Genomic DNA, 19,187 nt, shown 5'->3' on the forward strand with positions numbered 1-19,187 from the left:
TGCATGGGTATCCGGCGTGATGAAAACTGCATGATTGATCACCGCAACTTCTTTTATTATCCTTGTTGACCAGTACATTCTCACGCTACGAAACCTGGTGTCCTGGTCCACCATAGTAGATACTTATACCAGGCGTATCAACATAAAACTTGTCGACGGTATATAAGGTGGAGTTGGTCGTGCCATGGTCAACTTTGAAGTTATCTTTCGGGGTAACATACGCGTCGTGCTCCTCGTCCAAGATTTGGAGCTCCCTTATGTAGGCTGCCCTTTGAAATCCCTCGGAAGCGAAATGTCCGCTGCCCATCTGCGGACCATTTGACGAGGCGGTCGGCCCCTGAACAATTCCTCCCCAGAACGCGAAATTTCCCTTGTCGCTAATAAAGCTGAACAGTGCACTTGGCCAATATCCAACTGCCCTGTTATGTTGACCGCACGTGACCCACCAGTTCTTCGTCTTTGGGTCCTATAATAAACCGAGATTGTAGGATAAATGCCCGTTCAAAATGTGATTATGTTAAGTAACTCAACTACTACTATCTTAGGGAACTACCTATATTGCATATGCACATCAAAAAATAATCTATTAAATACTAATTTACATACATATCATTTGTAGAAGCTACTTTAGAAATCGCAAGAATAAGAGAATACCTTGAAAATACGGACTCTTAGGCCCCACTGTGTTCCATCAACAACGGAAACATGTTCTAATCTTGATCCAAGACCAAACCTTTGGCTGACTAGCACGAAACCACGGCAGCTGTGATCAATGCACGACTTTTTGTATAGGCCATCAGCCTAGGAAGAAGTTTGTTCAAGGGTCAATGAAACACCATATCAAATTATATTATTAGTTTTTATTAAAAATATAATAGCATGTATCCAAAAGAAAATATTATGCATTACCCAAGCAACATGAAACCTAACAAAGGTGTCACCACTAAAGCTTGGATTTACTTCAATACCAGCACCTATGCTGTCCGTGTGTTCTCCTCCTCCATTATTAATATGTATCCATGTTGCACTAAGATCATTACTATCTTTGTTCACCTTTGGCTCCCAAACATTTAATGAAGCACTTGCACCATATACATCATCATGGTACTGGACTCCTGCCGCCTACAAGAAATAAAATTAACATGATAAGAAATTTTGGGCCAATTCAGGTAAAAAAAAATTTCGATAAAGGGAATATATTAATATCAAGAAGATACCAATTACACCCAGCCTCTGCAACAACGCACCGCCCTAATGGCACTACGGATGCACACAGCCAAAAACAAGAAAAGAAAACTAAGAAACAAAAATCCCGCTACAGTATCTCGGACCTAACAATAGCAATACATCCACCGCCAAGACAACACCTGAATTACAGACTCTCCAAAAATGACGCCTCCAAGAAGGGAACAGTGCTCAAACACCGTCGTCGCCCGATCAAAGATCTTAGGTTTTCACCCTGAAGATAGTCCCCGCTCTCAAAACAATGCCCCCACCAAGGTCATTGCCAGGCACAACCAATTAAGGCCAGACCTTGGGTTTTCACCCTGAAAGGTAGGACTCTGCACTTCACCTGTGTTGTCGCCCCCACTTTCATACCGCTGATGTGAAGCCCGGAACACCAAGCAAGTCCCTCAACAGCGCGGAGACTTGAACCTCCCTTAGCTAGTCCTCCCCTCCGGCCTTCATGAAATTCTCTTCTTCCGACTTTCATCATGGATCCATAGTCACTTGATGTCAACACAGAAAAAGAGCTTCGCGCCGCTCCCTCCAGAACCAATCGGTCGGAATAAAAGCATGGGTGCGCACGACCGAATACCTCCGATCCAGCAAACTCTAGGCAAAGCACTGTTACATTCGCCGGCGGAGCTTTCCGGAACTCAACCCCCCGGCCAGATCACGAGTCCAGGCCTCCGGTAGGTCCTCCTCTTCACGCAAGAGAGGCCCTAGGACCGCCGCCTTTATTCAGGTCGGACCTCCACGTCGGCAACCATCCCGGGCTGGCGAAACCAACCCTCCACCGGCGACACCATCGCCGGTTGGGGAGGGGTCGGGAGGAGGAGGGGTTGGGGAGGGGTCGGGCAATTCAGGTAAATGAGATGACTGAATAATAAGTATAGATAAAAACTTGATAGGATATTATCACCCCTCTTCTCCAAAGACGTCAGGTGCCTAACTACAGTTACAATATTAAAATATGAGTTATGTGACACTGAAGTAATGGTATTAGATTCATATTCACAATTATTTCAATGGTTCCAGTTTTTGTGTCATATAACGCACACATGGTTAGCATGATTTTTTTATAAAACTTAAAATAGTAATATCGAATGAGTATAATTTAATATTGAGAAGTGAGAGTTTGAGATAACTATAGATCACACTCTTCCATAGAGTGTTTGTCAAATTTTGAAATGCAAATTGTATTCCTTCATATATCATTAACATACATTTATAGATAGGTTCTTTAGTTGAGATAATAATATCAATGTAAAAAATGGATTACCAACTACTGTTTTTTTTCAAAATAGAAGGCCTTTCATATACTATAAATATATACCCTCTTTGTTTTACAACAACGCATTGTTCAATTTAATAATTTGATATCGCTAGGCCATATATTTTACCTTACAACACTCATTGTGAATTAAACATTAGAATCCAAAGATGACCTTTCCCTTGATAATTTATGGGAATTTAATTAGTGTATATTCAACTGTGCTATAAATTATATGCATCATGCATGCAACAACTCTATGCCAATTTCCATAATCAATTCTGATCTACACACAAAAAGACATATTCACTATGTGCTAATAAAATCATATCACAAGATTATACAAAACTCACCTCTCGTTGTCGACCTGTGTTACTCTCTCCAACAATATTGTGTGTTGCTAGGGTGCAACTTCTATTGTTACGTAGTATTGGAACTGTTCCAACTGGGCAATCGATGATAGGTAGTTCTACTTGTGACTCGGAATGTGGAAACAAAGATTTGATATCCAATTCAACAGGGAAAGAACTTGGTTGCATCTGTTTGGAAATACAATTGACCACGTTAAAATCAAATATTCAACTGCACAAGAGAACCATAGATTAATTACTGAAAAGTGTATTTATGAAATGATTGTTTGTTTCACTTTAATTCATAATTTATTAAAATTTAAGAAGTTATAAATAGACAATTTGAAACTAGAAGGAAATGGAACAAGATAAATTATGGAAAAAATACCTTCACAAAAGTAAAATCATACTACCTATGTTCCGATGAATAAGGCGCACGCGTGTTCCAAAACGAATTTTGACCAAATAAATTGAGTGGCAAAATCTTGATTATATTGCACGTAATTATCATTGTATTTGTATTAAAAAAAGACTTTCAAATGATGCTAATTGTATACCAACAATCTTTATATATCTAGAGTAATTCTTGGTCAAAGAGAAAACACAAAAAAAGAGGGCACCTTATTCATTGGAATGGAGGTAGTATTAATTCCCCTAATTACTACCTACCATTCATATATTTGAGAGAAGGTACCATCCACTTATGCAGCCAAACATGACTTGATATTAAATTAAGATAATCATGCATATAAATTGTATCTTTATGAAGTTAATTTACCTGGATTTCATGGCCTTTCAACAGTGGGTGGCTAAGAGAGGGTTGTGCATTTACATCAATACAGTCATAGACATCTCCTCCTTTTATCTGGTTTGACGTCTCCTCAGCTTGTTAGCCACAGAAAAAACTGTTAAATATGCAAAATAAGATGCTTACTAGTTCATACCTGAATGGTTTTTTTAACTTGTAGATATGGGAGTACACAACTATTATCTTGTCCGAGCTCTGTATTTCTTATAGTTTTTCCTTTGGTGACTAGAACAAGAAATGATAGGAGAAGGGCCACTCGAATAGCTAGCTTTTCCTTCATTGTGAAGAAACTAATTTTTTATTTCATAATGTTTATACCATCATATATATATATATATGCACCAGAGCCTATCACGCATTAATGGTACAATTAATTAAAAAGATTGCCTGAATATTTCATTTGTTGTATGTATATAAAAGTATTAATTACATAAGATATGCTCATCTTTCTCTTTAATTGTATAATATTAAAGGTGTTAATGCCATATATTCCCTCCATATCAGTTTATAAGTATTACTGGCAGCCCTAGGTTATCAATTTGACAAATTTAATATTATACTCCGTATATATTACGAAAATTTATATCACTAGAAAGTTCAAATCTTATATTTTCCAATGGTTTATTTCTTATATTATATGGTTTATATTTTATTGGTTAAATTGCAGCCTAGGTACACGCGTAAGACCTATAAACTGATATGGAGGGAGTAAAATATTTTGTGCATTTGATGAGTGAGAAAATCTTCATAAGTACGAAGTTTGATACGAGAAGTGTCATTATAATCAATTTATTTGCTTCTGTTGTGCTATGGTGTTCCCATGTATTGCAACAGTTGCAATTTGTTGCAGTATGGGTGTACTGTTGGCACAAACTTCAGTTTTGTGGTAATAGATTTCAGATATTTCCACGATTACATCAAATTGCAATTTTATGTGGATTTCGAGATAATGCAGAATATTGTTTGGGTCAGACAGATCCTCTTGCCATGGATTAAATTATGTTTTTTAAACTGGAATAAATATGTTGTGATAGCATATCACCACTGGAAACTTTTTTTGCGTCAGATTTGCTCCACGATACTATCTATATTATCTGTATCACAGTATATTAGCAGACCATACAATATCTGGTTGTATTATGCTATCGCGTCAAGTAAGAATCGTAGCAACATGCTTGTATAGCCATAAACCAAATTACGGCAATATATACAAAAAAAAAGTGCTATAATAACATCTTTAAGTTCAATTTACTATGAGTAGTGGCTATATCATATTACCATGCTCGTAATTGCAACGGGTGCCAACAAATTTGATTCCGTTGCAGTATGGCCGGTTGCAACGATTTGGGACGGAAAACCGGAAGCAACCGCCGCACTATCCTGTTCCAGTGGTAGTGGCTTTCACATTCTATATAATTATGTTTCATGATATACCCTTCCATTTAACTACTTCTGGAGCAATTTAATACAACTTCTTTTTCCCTAATATAAGATTGTGCATAAGAAGATTGTGCATAAGCGCCATACACTGATATACAGAGGCCAACGAAAGATTGTTCGCTCTCTTCTTAGACAGGTTTGCCTTTCATTACCTATGGAGGCAGTTTATTTAGCCATCGGCCACAAGCCTGCTTTTATCGTCTACATTTAGCGAGATCTCGGTGCAAAAGTTTGACTCTACCTGCCCCTATGCCGAATCAACAAACCTAGAGAACTCATCCGAAAAAAAAGAAACCTAGAAAACTGCATGCAGGTTTAAGCTAATCCTTCTGACACTAACTAGCACGATCAAGCAGTTCCCGCAAGAGACGTACGTGCATGGAAATCCACCACTGTATAGAAATGTTGACCTCCTAAGCTTTATCTCTGTTCACTCCACGAGCGCAAGCTCGCTGTCAGCTGCTGGTTGCGGGGCAGCATCAGGGATAGTACGGTATTCCTTCTCTGTGATGAACCTCACATGGTCATGCTCACCGGTCGGATCTACTCTTTCTCTTGGGGGAAAACCCCGCTCTCGTGCGATCAGCCACTGGTCGATGACACCGCATTTGATGGCGTGCTTCGCCGCCCTGTGCAGGTAGACCTTGTCTGTCGCCAGGTGTGGGTTGATCGACAGCATGTTCATCAGGGCTGCAAAAAATAACATAGAAGAACACGCGAAAATTTTAGCTGAACTTCACACAAAGATTGATATGTGAACTAGTCGCATATTCTGCAAAAGTAATCAGAGAAAATATGCCACATGTGGTACCTGCAACAATGGCATCGCCCGACTGTGACATGTCACTGGTGAAAGGAGTGATCGGTGCATCTTCTGTCCCACGGACCCACCCATTGTGTTTCTCCGTGTAATAGTGTATCTTCGAGGTCCCGTTGGTCACAAAGAGGACCTTGAGATTATCATGCCACAGCTTCGTGACAACTTCCGGGCTGTAATGTGTGAACTCGTCTTTCGTGTCGGAGTGCCCAGACGGTTTAATACCGCAGAGGAACTCAAACTCCTGTTTCGTGACTTCGATGATATCAGCAGCTTCCCATGCTTCATTGATGAGTGATTTTGTCTCCTTGCTGGATGCCCACAGTGGGAGTGGAAGATTGAGATCAAAGAATACTGTCCCACCGAATTTCTTGGAGACCTCAATTGCTTTTAACAACGATGACCGTGTAGACGGCTCTAGCAAAGCTGATGAGTTGTGGTAAAACATCTTAGCCTGCATTAACAACCATAGGAAGGTCATATCTCTTTTAGAACATATAATGCATCCATCCACTTCAAAAAATAATTTAACTACTTCATTTATCTAATTTCAGAGTGGATATTATGCACAGACCTTTAGCCTTTGAAGTTTGAACTAGTTGCTGCCTATATATTCTTGATATGCTCTTTTTATTTTGGGGCAACAACAATTAGGTCCTCAGCCGTAGCGATGATGCTATCCTACAGGTTTTTAGTACGGAGCAACCATCAGCACTTCACTGTTATATAGTTTTTTATGCAATTCTGGTCTTCATCAACGCAGAAAAGAATTTATAGTGCCAAATATTTATGTGCCTCCTGTCTAAAAACAGATTACATACAAAGTCTTTCCTAACCTGAATTTCTCCTACATACTAAGATTTAGAAAATCAATCAGCAAGACATGTTTAATTACTTTTAAGATCATTAACTAAGAAGCAATCAGTAAGTAACATAGTATTAACTAATAACAAGCATGTAGAATATGGTGTCACGGGACTTCATTTTGATGGGCTTTGGCTTACCTCTTTTAGAACCTCTGGGTTGATATCCGATTGCAGAAAACAATCCTCTGCACATGGTTTAACACAATTTGTGATCAAGTTACCTCTGCCCGTCACCTTCATCAAGGACATGGCAGTTGGCGCTGAGGAATCCATACAAACTGCTCGAGTTTGAACTCCATTGACATTTAAGTGATACAACATACTTTGACCATACTCATCATCACCTAATTTTCCCATGAACACAACCCGACCGCCAAGAGCCGCTAGAGCAAGGGCAACATTGGATGATGACCCACCAGGTGCCCTCACAAATTCATCTGGAGACCAAAACATATCCCCCATTCTACTATGAATTTCACGATCCACCAACCTGCTAGCAGGTCTTCCAGAAGGAATAAATGCATATTTAGCTGCTCCAAAGCAGCAGACAAGAGGCATTAACTTGTCAACCTCTCCAATATCTTGTGATAGCAATGAATCAACTTTACTTTCAAGATCAATGACTGAACTGACATCTTTTATTTCATTAGAGGGCATTATCATCTGATCTTCTCCTTCATCGTCACTCAATTGTTCAGCCACCTTAACTTTTTTTCTGCCCCTCTTCTTTGGTTCTTTTGCCTTGTCCTTCTCTTCCACAGAGCTTGCAGTGGTAGCAGCTGCAACATAGGGGAAACGTTGAATTGCTAAGAGATTTAGAGATGTGATCTAGCAAAATCATAAGATCCATTGACCAATACACAATAAGAGTACTCTTGAAAGCAAAAAATATGCACATTACCTTTCTTGCGGCCTCTCTTTTTTACTGTCTTAGTCTCTTCAGGGGATGCATCTTCAGTGCCCTTCTGGCCTTTCTGTGTTTCCCCTTCTGATGTATCTATGGTGGCTTTCTTTCTTCCACGTTTCGCAGCTTTTTTCTTGGTCTTTGAGATATCAACTTCACTTTGTTCATCGCTTGAGCTTTCTTCTACATCTTGAGGACTCTTCTTTGACACAAAACTCACATTTCGGTTGAGCAACCTCATTTTAGTCTTGGTCATATTCATTCCCAAAATGGCAGACTTATAATGTAATTGACCCCTATGATGAGTGACCAAATTAGACAAGTCCATGGTTAAAGAGATTTAGTACTCATTGGTTAAAATGGAAAAAAAAATACTTGTAAGGCATAAATCTAACATCGTCACAAGGACACGACTGAGCATGACTTTACTTTTCAGATTAGACCAATGCTTGGTGGATGACACACAACAGTATTGGATAATTTGTACATGGTTTTTTTTTTCTAAGATTAATGAGCTGGCCATGAAAATGAAGAAAATCTGATCCAAAACAATAAACAAGTTCGCAGTAATCCCAGGATCCCAGTGAAGCACCATATTATATATCCAAGATATGCTTTCGAAATCAAGCATCAAAGCAAAGCTTTTCTTGGATTGTTCCTGAGCTTCGAAATAACTTTCTCTTATCCATCAATGCATCGGCACAAAGCTTTTGCATTTTCGTGAAAATAAAAAAATGAAGAACTCATATTTCCCTGATCGAGTATGCTGCTGAGGAAACCTGCCAGGGAAGAGGGAGAAAGTGAGAAATTACCTGATGCAGTAGTAAGGCAGGGAGCACGCAAATTGAGGAGGGAGAAGAAGAGACGCCATGGATGAATAGCTTTCTGTCTATTTGAGCAAAGAATCCTCACTGCACCAAAAAAACTCCATGGATGGAAACTATTAAACAAACAATAATAAGATATATTTTTTGTATGGAACTTATCAATAAAACTATTTGAAATGTATTGGTTGTAGTTTACTTGACCAAAAAAAGAACTGCAGTACGCACATAATATAATGGAGATGTTAGAAGGCATAATATAAGTGTGATGTTAGAAGGTACAAGAAGAGTTTTAACTGAGGACAAACAGGAACCATCATTAAACAAAGCAACAAGCTAGCATATCTCCATTCTTCATGCTTCATTATATTACAGACATAAATGTTGACAGAGTTAAGAAACACAAGTGTTTAGGGTTTTCGTGGGGCAATGCCTCACCACGTATCTCTTTATATATAGATCAGCTACGTACATAATACACGTATACATGACAGGTATAATACATCTAGACCTACTTTAACACTCCCCCTCAATCTGAACTTCTACTTTGTACAAGGTTCAGATTGTTACTAAAACGGTCTAGCATCTGTCGAGTAGCTGGTTTGGTAAACACATCAGCTAGCTGATCATTGGAAGAGATGAACCTGACTTGAAGAGCTCCAGACGCCACGCGCTCACGCACAAAATGGAAATCGATCTCAATGTGCTTTGTCCTTGCATGGAACACTGGATTAGCTGTCAGGTAAGTTGCCCCTAAATTATCACACCATAATATGGGTGTTCGCTGCCGAGAAACTCCTAACTCCTTGAGTAGAGATTCTATCCAGATAGCTTCAGCAGCGCCATTTGCCAACGCTTTGTACTCTGCCTCGGTACTCGATCTCGAGACAGTGGGTTGTTTCTTCGAACTCCAAGAAATAAGATTCGACCCAACAAAGATGGCATACCCTCCAGTGGATCGTCGATCATCCACACATCCTGCCCAATCTGCGTCAGTAAACACACTGATTCCTGTCGAGGCTGACTTGCGAAAGAGCAATCCCGTGCTCAAAGTGCCCTTGACATAACGCAGTATGCGCTTGACTGACTCCCAATGTACATCAGTCGGCTGTGACAGGAACTGACATACTTTGTTTACCGCAAATGATATGTCCGGACGGGTGAGAGTCAAATATTGGAGACCTCCAACGACGCTACGATAGCGGTGAGAATCCTCATCACTTAAGAAAGTGCCAATCTCTCGAGACAAATGCTCCGTCACATTCAGTGGTGTAGAAGTGGGTCTACAATTCTCCATACTCACACGGTGCAAAAGATCCAATGCATACTTCCGTTGAGTGATAGTCATCCCCCCTGAATTGTAGGACGCTTCAAGACCCAAGAAGTACTCTAGCTTACCAAGATCTTTAATGGGAAAACTGGCTGAGAGGGCACGCACAAGTCCATCAACCGCCCCTGGAGTAGAACCAGCAATGACAATATCATCGACGTACACCAACATGTACACCTGAACACCATCTCGAGAAAAGGTGAACAAGGAAGTGTCGACTTTGGAGGGAACAAAACCCAAATCAACCGGCAAAGCGCTCGATCGAGCATACCAAGCGCGCGGGGACTGCTTCAAGCCATAGAGAGCTCGCCGCAACTTACACACATGGGAGGGATACCGATCATCCTCAAAACCGGGTGGTTGTTGCATGTACACATCCTCGGACAGAAAACCATGGAGGAAAGCATTGCCGACATCAACTGACGGAGACTCCATCCGCGAGACACGGCAAGAGAGAGAACCAGCCGCACCGTAGCTGGTTTGACAAGCTGGGCTAAAGGTATCACCATAGTCAATGCCATGCCGCCGAGTGAAACCCCGAGCAACGAGTCGAGCCTTATGTTTATCAATAGAACCATCGGGCGATGCTTAGTCTTAAAAATCCACTTGCAACCAACAACATTGATGCCGGAGGACGAGGAACCAAGACCCATGTCCTGGTGTGGTGAAGGGCAGCAACCTCCTCGGCCATGGCAGCGCGCCACGCGATCTCACGGAGTCCATCACGATGTGAGACGGGCGTAGCGAAGAAGGCCCGTCGGCTAGGATCATAACGTACCGTACCATCGGTGTACATCCTCTCACGCCGAGTGTTGTCACGAGCACGAGTGACCATGGCGTGGCCTGGAGCAGCCGTGGGCGTCGCGGTCGAGGAGCCCTCGGCCCGAGGGCGACGCGGGCTGATCGGGGACAGGGCCGCGCCGAGAGAGGCAGCGGCCGCGGCGACGCGAGGGCGCGGGCGAGGAAGCTGCATGCGGCGCGGGATCTCGCGCCTCCGCATGCACGTCGATCACCGAGGCATGCTCGGTGGCGCGGACGGTGGTGTAGCTTCGGCGGCCATTTGTTCCTGCACAAAAGGAGCACTACCAGGCACATCAAGAGGTAAACGGGACAAGTCATATTTGCGCATAGTGACACTCGTAACCGGTTCATCGGACGGAAAAGACAGAGCATCCGCTAGGGTGGAGACGTCGACCGAAACACCGGGAGTGGCATAGGGAAACACGGACTCGTCGAAGACAACATCTCGAGATATATAAATGCGACCCGTGGACCTATCCAAACACTTATAGCCTTTATGCATGGGGCTGTACCCGAGAAAGACACACATAGTGGACCGAAACGCAAGCTTGTGTGTGTTATATTTGCGCAGACTTGGCCAGCACGCGCAACCAAAGGTGCGAAGGAAGGAATAGTCAGGCTTGACCTGAAGAAGCCGATAGATAGGTGTATCTTCTTTGCAAAACAGCGGTCGGCATGCGATTGATCAAATAGCACGCCGTAAGAAAAGCCTCATCCCAAAAACGCAAAGGGAGAGAAGAATGAGCAAGAAGAGCAAGCCCCGTTTCCACCAAGTGACGGTGCTTGCGCTCCGCCACCCCGTTTTGCTGCGAGGTATGCGGGCAAGAGACACGATGAGCGATGCCAGTGCGCTTGAAATAGCTATGAAGCCGATGATACTCACCACCCCGATCCGACTGAACGGTTTTGATTTTAGTGTCTAAGAGACGCTCAACATGAGCCTGAAAGGCATAAAACACTTGCTCAACATCAGACTTGTGCTTGAGGAGATAAATCCATACAAAACGAGAATAATCATCGACAAAACTCACATAGTACTTATACCCTCCCGAGGAAGAAATAGCAGGACCCCAAACATCGGAGTGAATCAACTCAAGAGGCATAGTAGAAATACGATGAGAAGCATGATATGGCAATTGTCGACTTTTAGCACATTGGCAAGCATCACAAATCGGAGTCTCGATTATTTGGAGAACACACTAAATCATTATTTCTAACAATGTGTTGAACGACATTATTGGTGGGATGACCAAGACGATGGTGCCACCGTGAAGGTAAGCACGGACACTAGACGACGCTTGACGTGATGATGACGAAGAGGCACGGCTGAACGGACCGGTAGAGACCGCCGTGACTCCTACGTGTAGCAGACCTTCTTGGTGACCTTGTCCTTAACAAGGAAAAAGAACTTATGAAATTCCACAAAGACATTGTTATCACAAACAAGGCGATAGACAGAAAGAAGGTGCTTGCTAATGTGCGGGACATGAAGGATATTATGCAAGCGAAGGGATGAACCGGTTAATTGAGAGTGACCAATATGCGAAATAGACAAACCTGCACCGTTGGCCACTTGCACTTGATCCTTCCCGCCATAGCGCTCATGGACATGTAGGCGCTCAAGATCACTTGTCAGGTGGTCGGTGGCGCCTGTATCAAGGTGCCAATATTGCTCGTTGTCGTTGGAGGAGGTCGAGGCGCCGTTGCCGGAGCGCTGATCCCGATCATAGCGCCGACGACAGTCATTTGCATCATGCCCCCATTTGTCACAAATCGGCACCGGGGGCGCCAGCCGACAGTTGCGACCATTGCCGCCACCGTTTCCTCCTCCTCCATTGTTGCGGGCATTGCCGCCATTGCCGTTGCCGTCGGTGCGGCGGCGATCCTGGCCACCTTGGCCACCACGGCCGTAGCCGATCGGCCTGCGGAGCTCCCTGGCCGGCAGGCGGCCACCGCTTGGGCGGTTGGAGTCGTACGTGCGCCCGGGGTTGTTGAGGTGGACCGGGCGTGACGCGAGATTGGCGGAGGACGTCCGATCCTCGCTTTCCGCCCGCTGCTTCTCGGAGACTTTCGAAGTTCAGCACGTTCTTGTAGAACACTGCGAGGGTGACGGGGCCGGCGCGAAGTCCATGGACGCGGCGATGGGGTTGTATGCGGGGGCCGAGCCACACGGCATGTAGTCGATGATCTCGTCATCGCGAAGCGGGGATCCAGCGGCAGCCATGGCGTCGGCGAGCGCCTTCACCTTCTGCATGTACTCGCTGGCCGATTTGTCGCCCTTCCGAAGCCCTTGGATCTGGCGGCGAAGGGCGCGCACGCCGGCTCGGTTCTCGGCGGAAAACATGGCGTGAACGGCACTCCAAGCCGCCGCAGCCGAGGTGCAGCCGATGAGTTGGGCTGAGATATCCTCATGCATCGAGCCGAGGAGATGGCCGAGAACCTTCTGGTCCATCGTCCACCACTGCGCGTAGTCAGGATTGACAACATCGCGCGCGTCAGTTCCGGTCCCTTCCTTGATGGTCGCGGATGGGGCCTGTGCCGATCCGTCGAGGAAGCCATGAAGACGGGCACCGGCGAGGTTGGGAAGGGCGTGAGCCCTCCAGAGCATGAAATTGTTGCCGTTTAACCGCACGGTGATGGCGGGGAGCACCGGCGCAGCTGCAGTTGCAGATGGCGGGTCGATGACGGGTCCAGCGACCGTCGTGGAGAGACTCCCCACGGTAGCCAACGTGAGGGCAGAGCTGGTCATCGCGGCAGATGCGTGGCGCGGAGGCGCGGCGGCTGCGGCTGATCGAAGAGGCGGCGCGCGGCGGAAGACTCGCGGCGGCGGCGGGAGCCCTAGGTGGCTCTGATACCAAGTTAAGAAACACAAGTGTTTAGGGTTTTCGTGGGGCAATGCCTCACCACGTATCTCTTTATATATAGATCAGCTACGTACATAATACACGTATACATGACAGGTATAATACATCTAGACCTACTTTAACAGACAGAATGCACACATTATAGCACTGGCACAGAAGATGAGGATGAAACACAGATATTGCACTAGCTGAATCGAAATTTAAAACACACTACTCTATAATTTGCTACTCCAATATAGAGTAGTGAACTGGAAGATGGAGCAGAGCTTCAAGTAGCTACTCCAATATAATGTTCTATACCTAAAATATTTCCATCATCTTCCTTCTATTTTGTTCAGTTACATGAGAAAGCAAACCTAACGACCGCTTCGGCATGGTCCAGCTACACAAAGTTAGAAACAGAAGCAACAGGAAGCAAAACAATGCTGAAAGTGAACAGGGGAAATAATTGCGATATAAAAAAAAAAAAAAAAAAAAAAAAAACTAGTCAGTAATACATCAGTGCACGCCCTGTACAGGATACCATGAATTTTAGAGCGAAGGAAACAAAATCAAGAACACGTAGTGCCACTTGTGCTGCATCTACATCACTCCAGGCCCAGATTAAAATGCAGAATGCATGGCATTGGCGCTACCTTTTTGTTGGATTGATTGCTGCTGCAACGAAAATGGAATTAACCTGGAAAAAGGGGAGAACGGATCGGACGAGACCTTGTTCTTGTTCGAGGATTGAATTAGAGGAGAGCCAGAGCAGCGCCGCGGCAGAGAGGGTGGGGCGCTGCACATGGGGAGAGGAATATGCGAGAGGAGCGAGACCAGGGAGAAGATAATGCGCTGATGGGCTTACCAACGCCGTCGTCGCCGAGGTCTCTCCCGCGCCGCCACGCGCTGCCTCTCGTCGCCGTTGGTGTCTGTCTCCGCCGCTTATGCTCAAACCTCGGCGTAGAAGAATCCTCACTGCGCTGGAAAACCTCAGAGGGACGAGGAATTGGTGCTAAAAATTACGTGCCTGCTCTCGGCCTGAGGATAAGGTCTGGAACCGTAAAACAAAGCGGGAAGCGTATTCATGTAATACGCCTACTCCATGGAAAATAGTAAACAGGCTAATCGGCCTTTTCTCAGCCAACTCTACAGGGTGTCAACCACCCTAGCTCGATCTTCACTCTCCATGCCCAAAGCCCCCAATAGATGATTGGAACCGCCGTCGTGAAAACGGACGGTCCAGCCACATCCTTTAAATTTGTTTTTCGGCTAACCCAGCTTAATTCTCCGCCCGGTGTCCTCATGCCGATTCAATCTAAGGGGGGCTAGCCGGGGTGCAGGCGTGGCGAAAAAACGCCGCGGGCTAGCCCTGTCAACGACCAGAGCCAAAAAAACCACAAATATTTTCCTCATTTTCGCCTCGTGGGCACTATCACCGCCGCAACCACCCCTCGTCGCGATGGTCCATTACCGCTGGTAGGAACACATTCTACCACCGCATACAATCCGCCGCAACCCTCGCCGATCCTTCCCACCGTCGTTGTTCACCCGCTCCCGCCACCACTGCTACCTCCATCCCAACCACCCTCCCACCTTGCATGCGAGGTGTTCGGCTATTTGCGAAGGTGATGGATTCGGATGACGAGGATGTCATGGCCACGCTCATGGACGAGGAGCTCGCTGTCACGGCTGCTACCAGGGACGCCGCTGCAGACGACGAACATCTGGCGATCCTCATCCTCCCTCTTGGCCATGATCATCGAGGTGAACAAGTCGACCATTGGTTGCTCCGCGTCGGGGCGCCGCAAGAGCAAGCCAAGGCAGAGGATGGAAGACTACTGCATAATCTACGCCGACTACTTTACCGACGATCCATTGCACGACAATGTCGTATTCCGCCGTCGTTTTCGGATGAGTAGGAAACTCTTCCTGAAGGTTGTCGAGAATTTGAGGGAGATCGACTACTTCAAACTGAAGAGAGACGATGTCGACGAGCTTGGTTTCTCGACAATTCAGAAATGCACGGTGGCTCTTCGAATGCTTGCCTATAGAATTGCAGGTGATACACAGGATGACTATCTACGAATGGCAGAGTCCACGGCCATTGATTGCATTTATAGATTCTGCAGGGCAATTGTGGCGGTATTTGGAAAGACCTATCTCCGCACAACCAATGCGGCAGACACAACTCGTATGTTGGCACAAAATGCAGAGAAATGTTTTTCTAGGATGCTTGGCATCATCGACTGTATGCACTGGCGATGGAAAAACTGTCCATTTACACACCAGTGCATGTATAAGAGACACAAGGGTGCATGTAGTGTAGTGCTTGAGGCAGTGGCGGACATGGGTATACCCTTCTAGTACCCATTATTAGTATACCTGGCTCGGACCAATATGGAGAAGGCCCAAGAAGGCAACCCGAAGAAGTAGTCGACTAGGACTCTTGTAAAACCCTAGGCTGGTTGCATATATAAAGCTAGCCAGGATAACCGATAAAAAAACATATAGACAACATAGCTACGCCTACAGGCGATCCCCTGTAAACATATTTATGATCATATACTGGATTGCTAGCAGCACGTAGGGATCCTCCACCAAGGGGAGAAGCTGGGTACGTCTTGTGCCTAATCTTGTTCCCGAAATCTCCATCGCCGCTCTCTCCCGAAACCTAAGTCTACAATACGTAGGCATTAGCGAGGTGATCCTTTGTCAATTGGCACCGTCCGTGGGGAACGCGACGACTGGATTTCGTTATTCGGGTGGGATCCTTGATGCGGCCTAAGGCCACGTGGGTTGCCCGATCTCACGAATTGACCGAGGGAAAGGCGGGGGAGAGGAAGAACACGAAGAACACGGCGAAGAACACGATGAACACACGCAAACACACACCAACCCGATACAATTCCGGTTTACTCCCGATAGCCCGAACCACTATCCCGATAGAATCTCTCAAGGGAGAGACACACGGTAGAATCCCCGAGAGGAAGATCGGTATACGATCGGTGGAATCACACGAGTGAGAGACCGGTGGTAGAATCACAAGTGTGAGAGACTAATCATATAAGGAGTGCCTTGTACAATAGATTTGGATAATCTAAGGAGGGGGTTACCCTAATCCCAAAGGGATGGTGGAGGCATGAGCCTAATTCTCTCAAGTTCATTCCTTACCTCGTGAAGGGGGAGGTGGGAGCCTATATATAGGGAGCCACTAAGGAGGGGTAGTTTAGGCATACAAAGAGCATAGTGGGATGGTTTATATTATGAGCTTCATAGTGGGGACGGCGGTGTCGGCATAGGCATGGCGACAGTGCCGTCTTCCTCCGGCGTCGAGCAGGGTGGCAGTGTCGGCCACTCCGTGGCGGTAGTGCCGGCCTTCCTGGACGTATCTCCTTCTTCCGTCTCCTCTTCCATGCTTCCGTGACGTCGGACTTCAGCGTAGTTCTTGATGATGACCATGATGCGGATACGACCGAAGGTCGGGCTGCATCATCTCCCCCCACTTGAAAAAGAGTCACCCTCGACGATGAGTCTTCATGAATGTGTAGAGGAGGTAGATGACACCAACGCTTGAATGTCCCTTCACTTGTCAAGAGCCCTATCAATAGCACAAGAAAAGCAAAGGAGCAATCAAAGCGTAGCCAAAGTTCAATGGATCTTGCAAGAAAGCGCAAGTAGAAGGAGGTCACCTTAGTAAGATACCGGTGTGCTCTCATCGAGAGATCTTGTGTAGTAGATGTGTGGGGATGAACCCATTCATTGACGCTCATCCACAAGTCACGTGTACCTTCGCACAACAAAGACCAAGCAAAGTATGTGTGTGCGTGATAGAGGAGCATATCATCAATGACATGTCCATTCATGTTCACAACACCGTTAGCACAACACAAATATATCAACAAGAATGCATATGCAAGGTCAATGTGTAAGAACTCCGTACGAACATCTTCCAAATGCGGAAACACAAAAACTCCAAATTGTGAGACGACTATGATGTCCATCTCATGTAGAAACTCATGTGAATTATTGCACTCAAGGCATCGGAAAGAGAAATTTTTCAACATCCTTGAGGCAACAAGAGGAGAATTTGGCAAAAACACATAAGGGAGAGTGTTCAAAATATCATCAACATGTGTGCACACAAACCATTGGAAAGAGAAATTGGTCCGCATATTTGTGGCAACACCAATGGTAAGAATCACATCATCATGCTTGCAAAAGAACCATAAGAAAGAGAAATTGTTCGGCATGTTCAATGCAAAGCATGGGAAAGGTATTAGAGCCGGGTTCGATCTTGTACTTACTTGTATTATGCTCTCAAGAGCTCGTTTGGTCAACTCGTGCTCAATCGAGGTTGACATTGGCATTCTTGTACCTATACACACAATAGGCAAAGCAAAGAACGTGTGTGCATGGTATATGAACACATCATCCATCATGATGGTCCATTTCTTTTGCACATCGCCATTAGCATTAAGCAATTTACCATAGTAGATGTGGTGAATATGCGGAGTAAACATGGGAACATGCTCAACATGGATATATGCAAAGTCTCCAAAATGTGAGAGAGCTATGGGGGCAATCTCATTTACAAGCATATTAACATTATGGCAAACCAAGCATTGGAAAGAGAAAGTATTCAACATTTTGGTTGCACTAATGGGAGAATATTGCAAGCATGTAGCACAAAACATGTTCAAGTTTGTATCATAGCATGGCATGGTCAAATTGTCACAAGCAACTATTTCTACATGATCAACAATGGTGGTATCACGAGTATCATAAGGGAAAGTGAAAGAAGCATATGACATAGCAATAGGATCATCCAACTCATGCAAGCACTCACAAATCATCATGTCCACTAGTGGGATCATGGCATCATCAACACCCATATAGGTACCTTTGTAGTCCCGCTCATATGAGGTAGGTGTTGTGGAAGAGGTAGGCTCGATGTGGCCTCCATGTTCATCTTCAAGAAAGCATGGTGTGATATCATCATCTTCATGCACCATGTACATCTTCTCCATGATCGGCGTCTCGTCATCCATGGTACCTAATGAGACACAAGAGAACACACTAGAGGTAGAGGGTAAGTTGTTAGAACTTGAAATGGCCTCACATGACCTATCAACTACCACTCTCATCTCACTTGGTGTATCGCTCATGCTCTCGAAGTGGAGGCACTCGTCAAGCTCACATATAGTGGAGTCACTCATCTCACATATAGTGGAGTCGCTCATCTCACATATAGTGGAGTCCCTCATCTCCATGGCAATGGCGTCGTCGATGTCCGAGCAACCTAGCCAAGAGGAAGACAACACAAGCGGAGTAGAGGTTAAGTTGTTAGAAATCGAAACATCCTCACTCGACTCATGGTGTGTATCACTCTTGCTCTCAAGGTGTTTGAAGTATGTGTTGCACTCGGCTTTATCTTTGGGTGTCATTTGGGCTTCTCGAGCATCTAGCTCGGCGAAGTATGCTCTCATCTCGGCTTGCTCTTGTGGGGTCATCATGTATATGGCTCACTAGGATAGGTGTATGTGTATGTGGTGGAAGGAAAGCTACACAAGTATCCCACCTTTCAAGAAAGTATCGGAAAAGTGGTTCAAGTCAAGAGCAAAATCGAAATGTATCGGGGTTACTCACACACACACTCAAAGCACACGCAAAAGGCTAAGAACTCTATATGTGGTGGATAAGGGGT

At 45.0% G+C, this 19,187-nt stretch overlaps 1 protein-coding gene across 2 annotated transcripts; it reads right to left on the reverse strand.

The window, feature by feature from the left end:
• Positions 1 to 5,220: 5,220 nt before the first annotated feature.
• On the reverse strand, positions 5,221 to 14,523 carry LOC127305111 (fructokinase-like 2, chloroplastic). Of its 2 annotated transcripts, XM_051335489.2 has the most exons (7): positions 14,349 to 14,523; positions 14,137 to 14,180; positions 8,495 to 8,593; positions 7,680 to 7,978; positions 6,917 to 7,557; positions 5,907 to 6,366; positions 5,221 to 5,785 (listed from the first exon to the last, which is right to left on the reverse strand). In XM_051335489.2, exons 3-7 carry the CDS (start codon positions 8,551 to 8,553, stop codon positions 5,526 to 5,528), a joined length of 1,719 nt encoding a protein of 572 aa, XP_051191449.1. In that variant the 5' UTR covers positions 8,554 to 8,593; positions 14,137 to 14,180; positions 14,349 to 14,523; the 3' UTR covers positions 5,221 to 5,525. The 2 variants fall into 2 exon arrangements, with proteins under 2 accessions (XP_051191449.1, XP_051191448.1); XM_051335488.2 differs by lacking the exon at positions 14,137 to 14,180.
• Between the last annotated feature and the right edge of the window lie 4,664 nt (positions 14,524 to 19,187).

Source organism: Lolium perenne, chromosome 6 (genome assembly GCF_019359855.2).
Source record: "Lolium perenne isolate Kyuss_39 chromosome 6, Kyuss_2.0, whole genome shotgun sequence".
Classification (NCBI taxonomy): domain Eukaryota; kingdom Viridiplantae; phylum Streptophyta; class Magnoliopsida; order Poales; family Poaceae; genus Lolium; species Lolium perenne.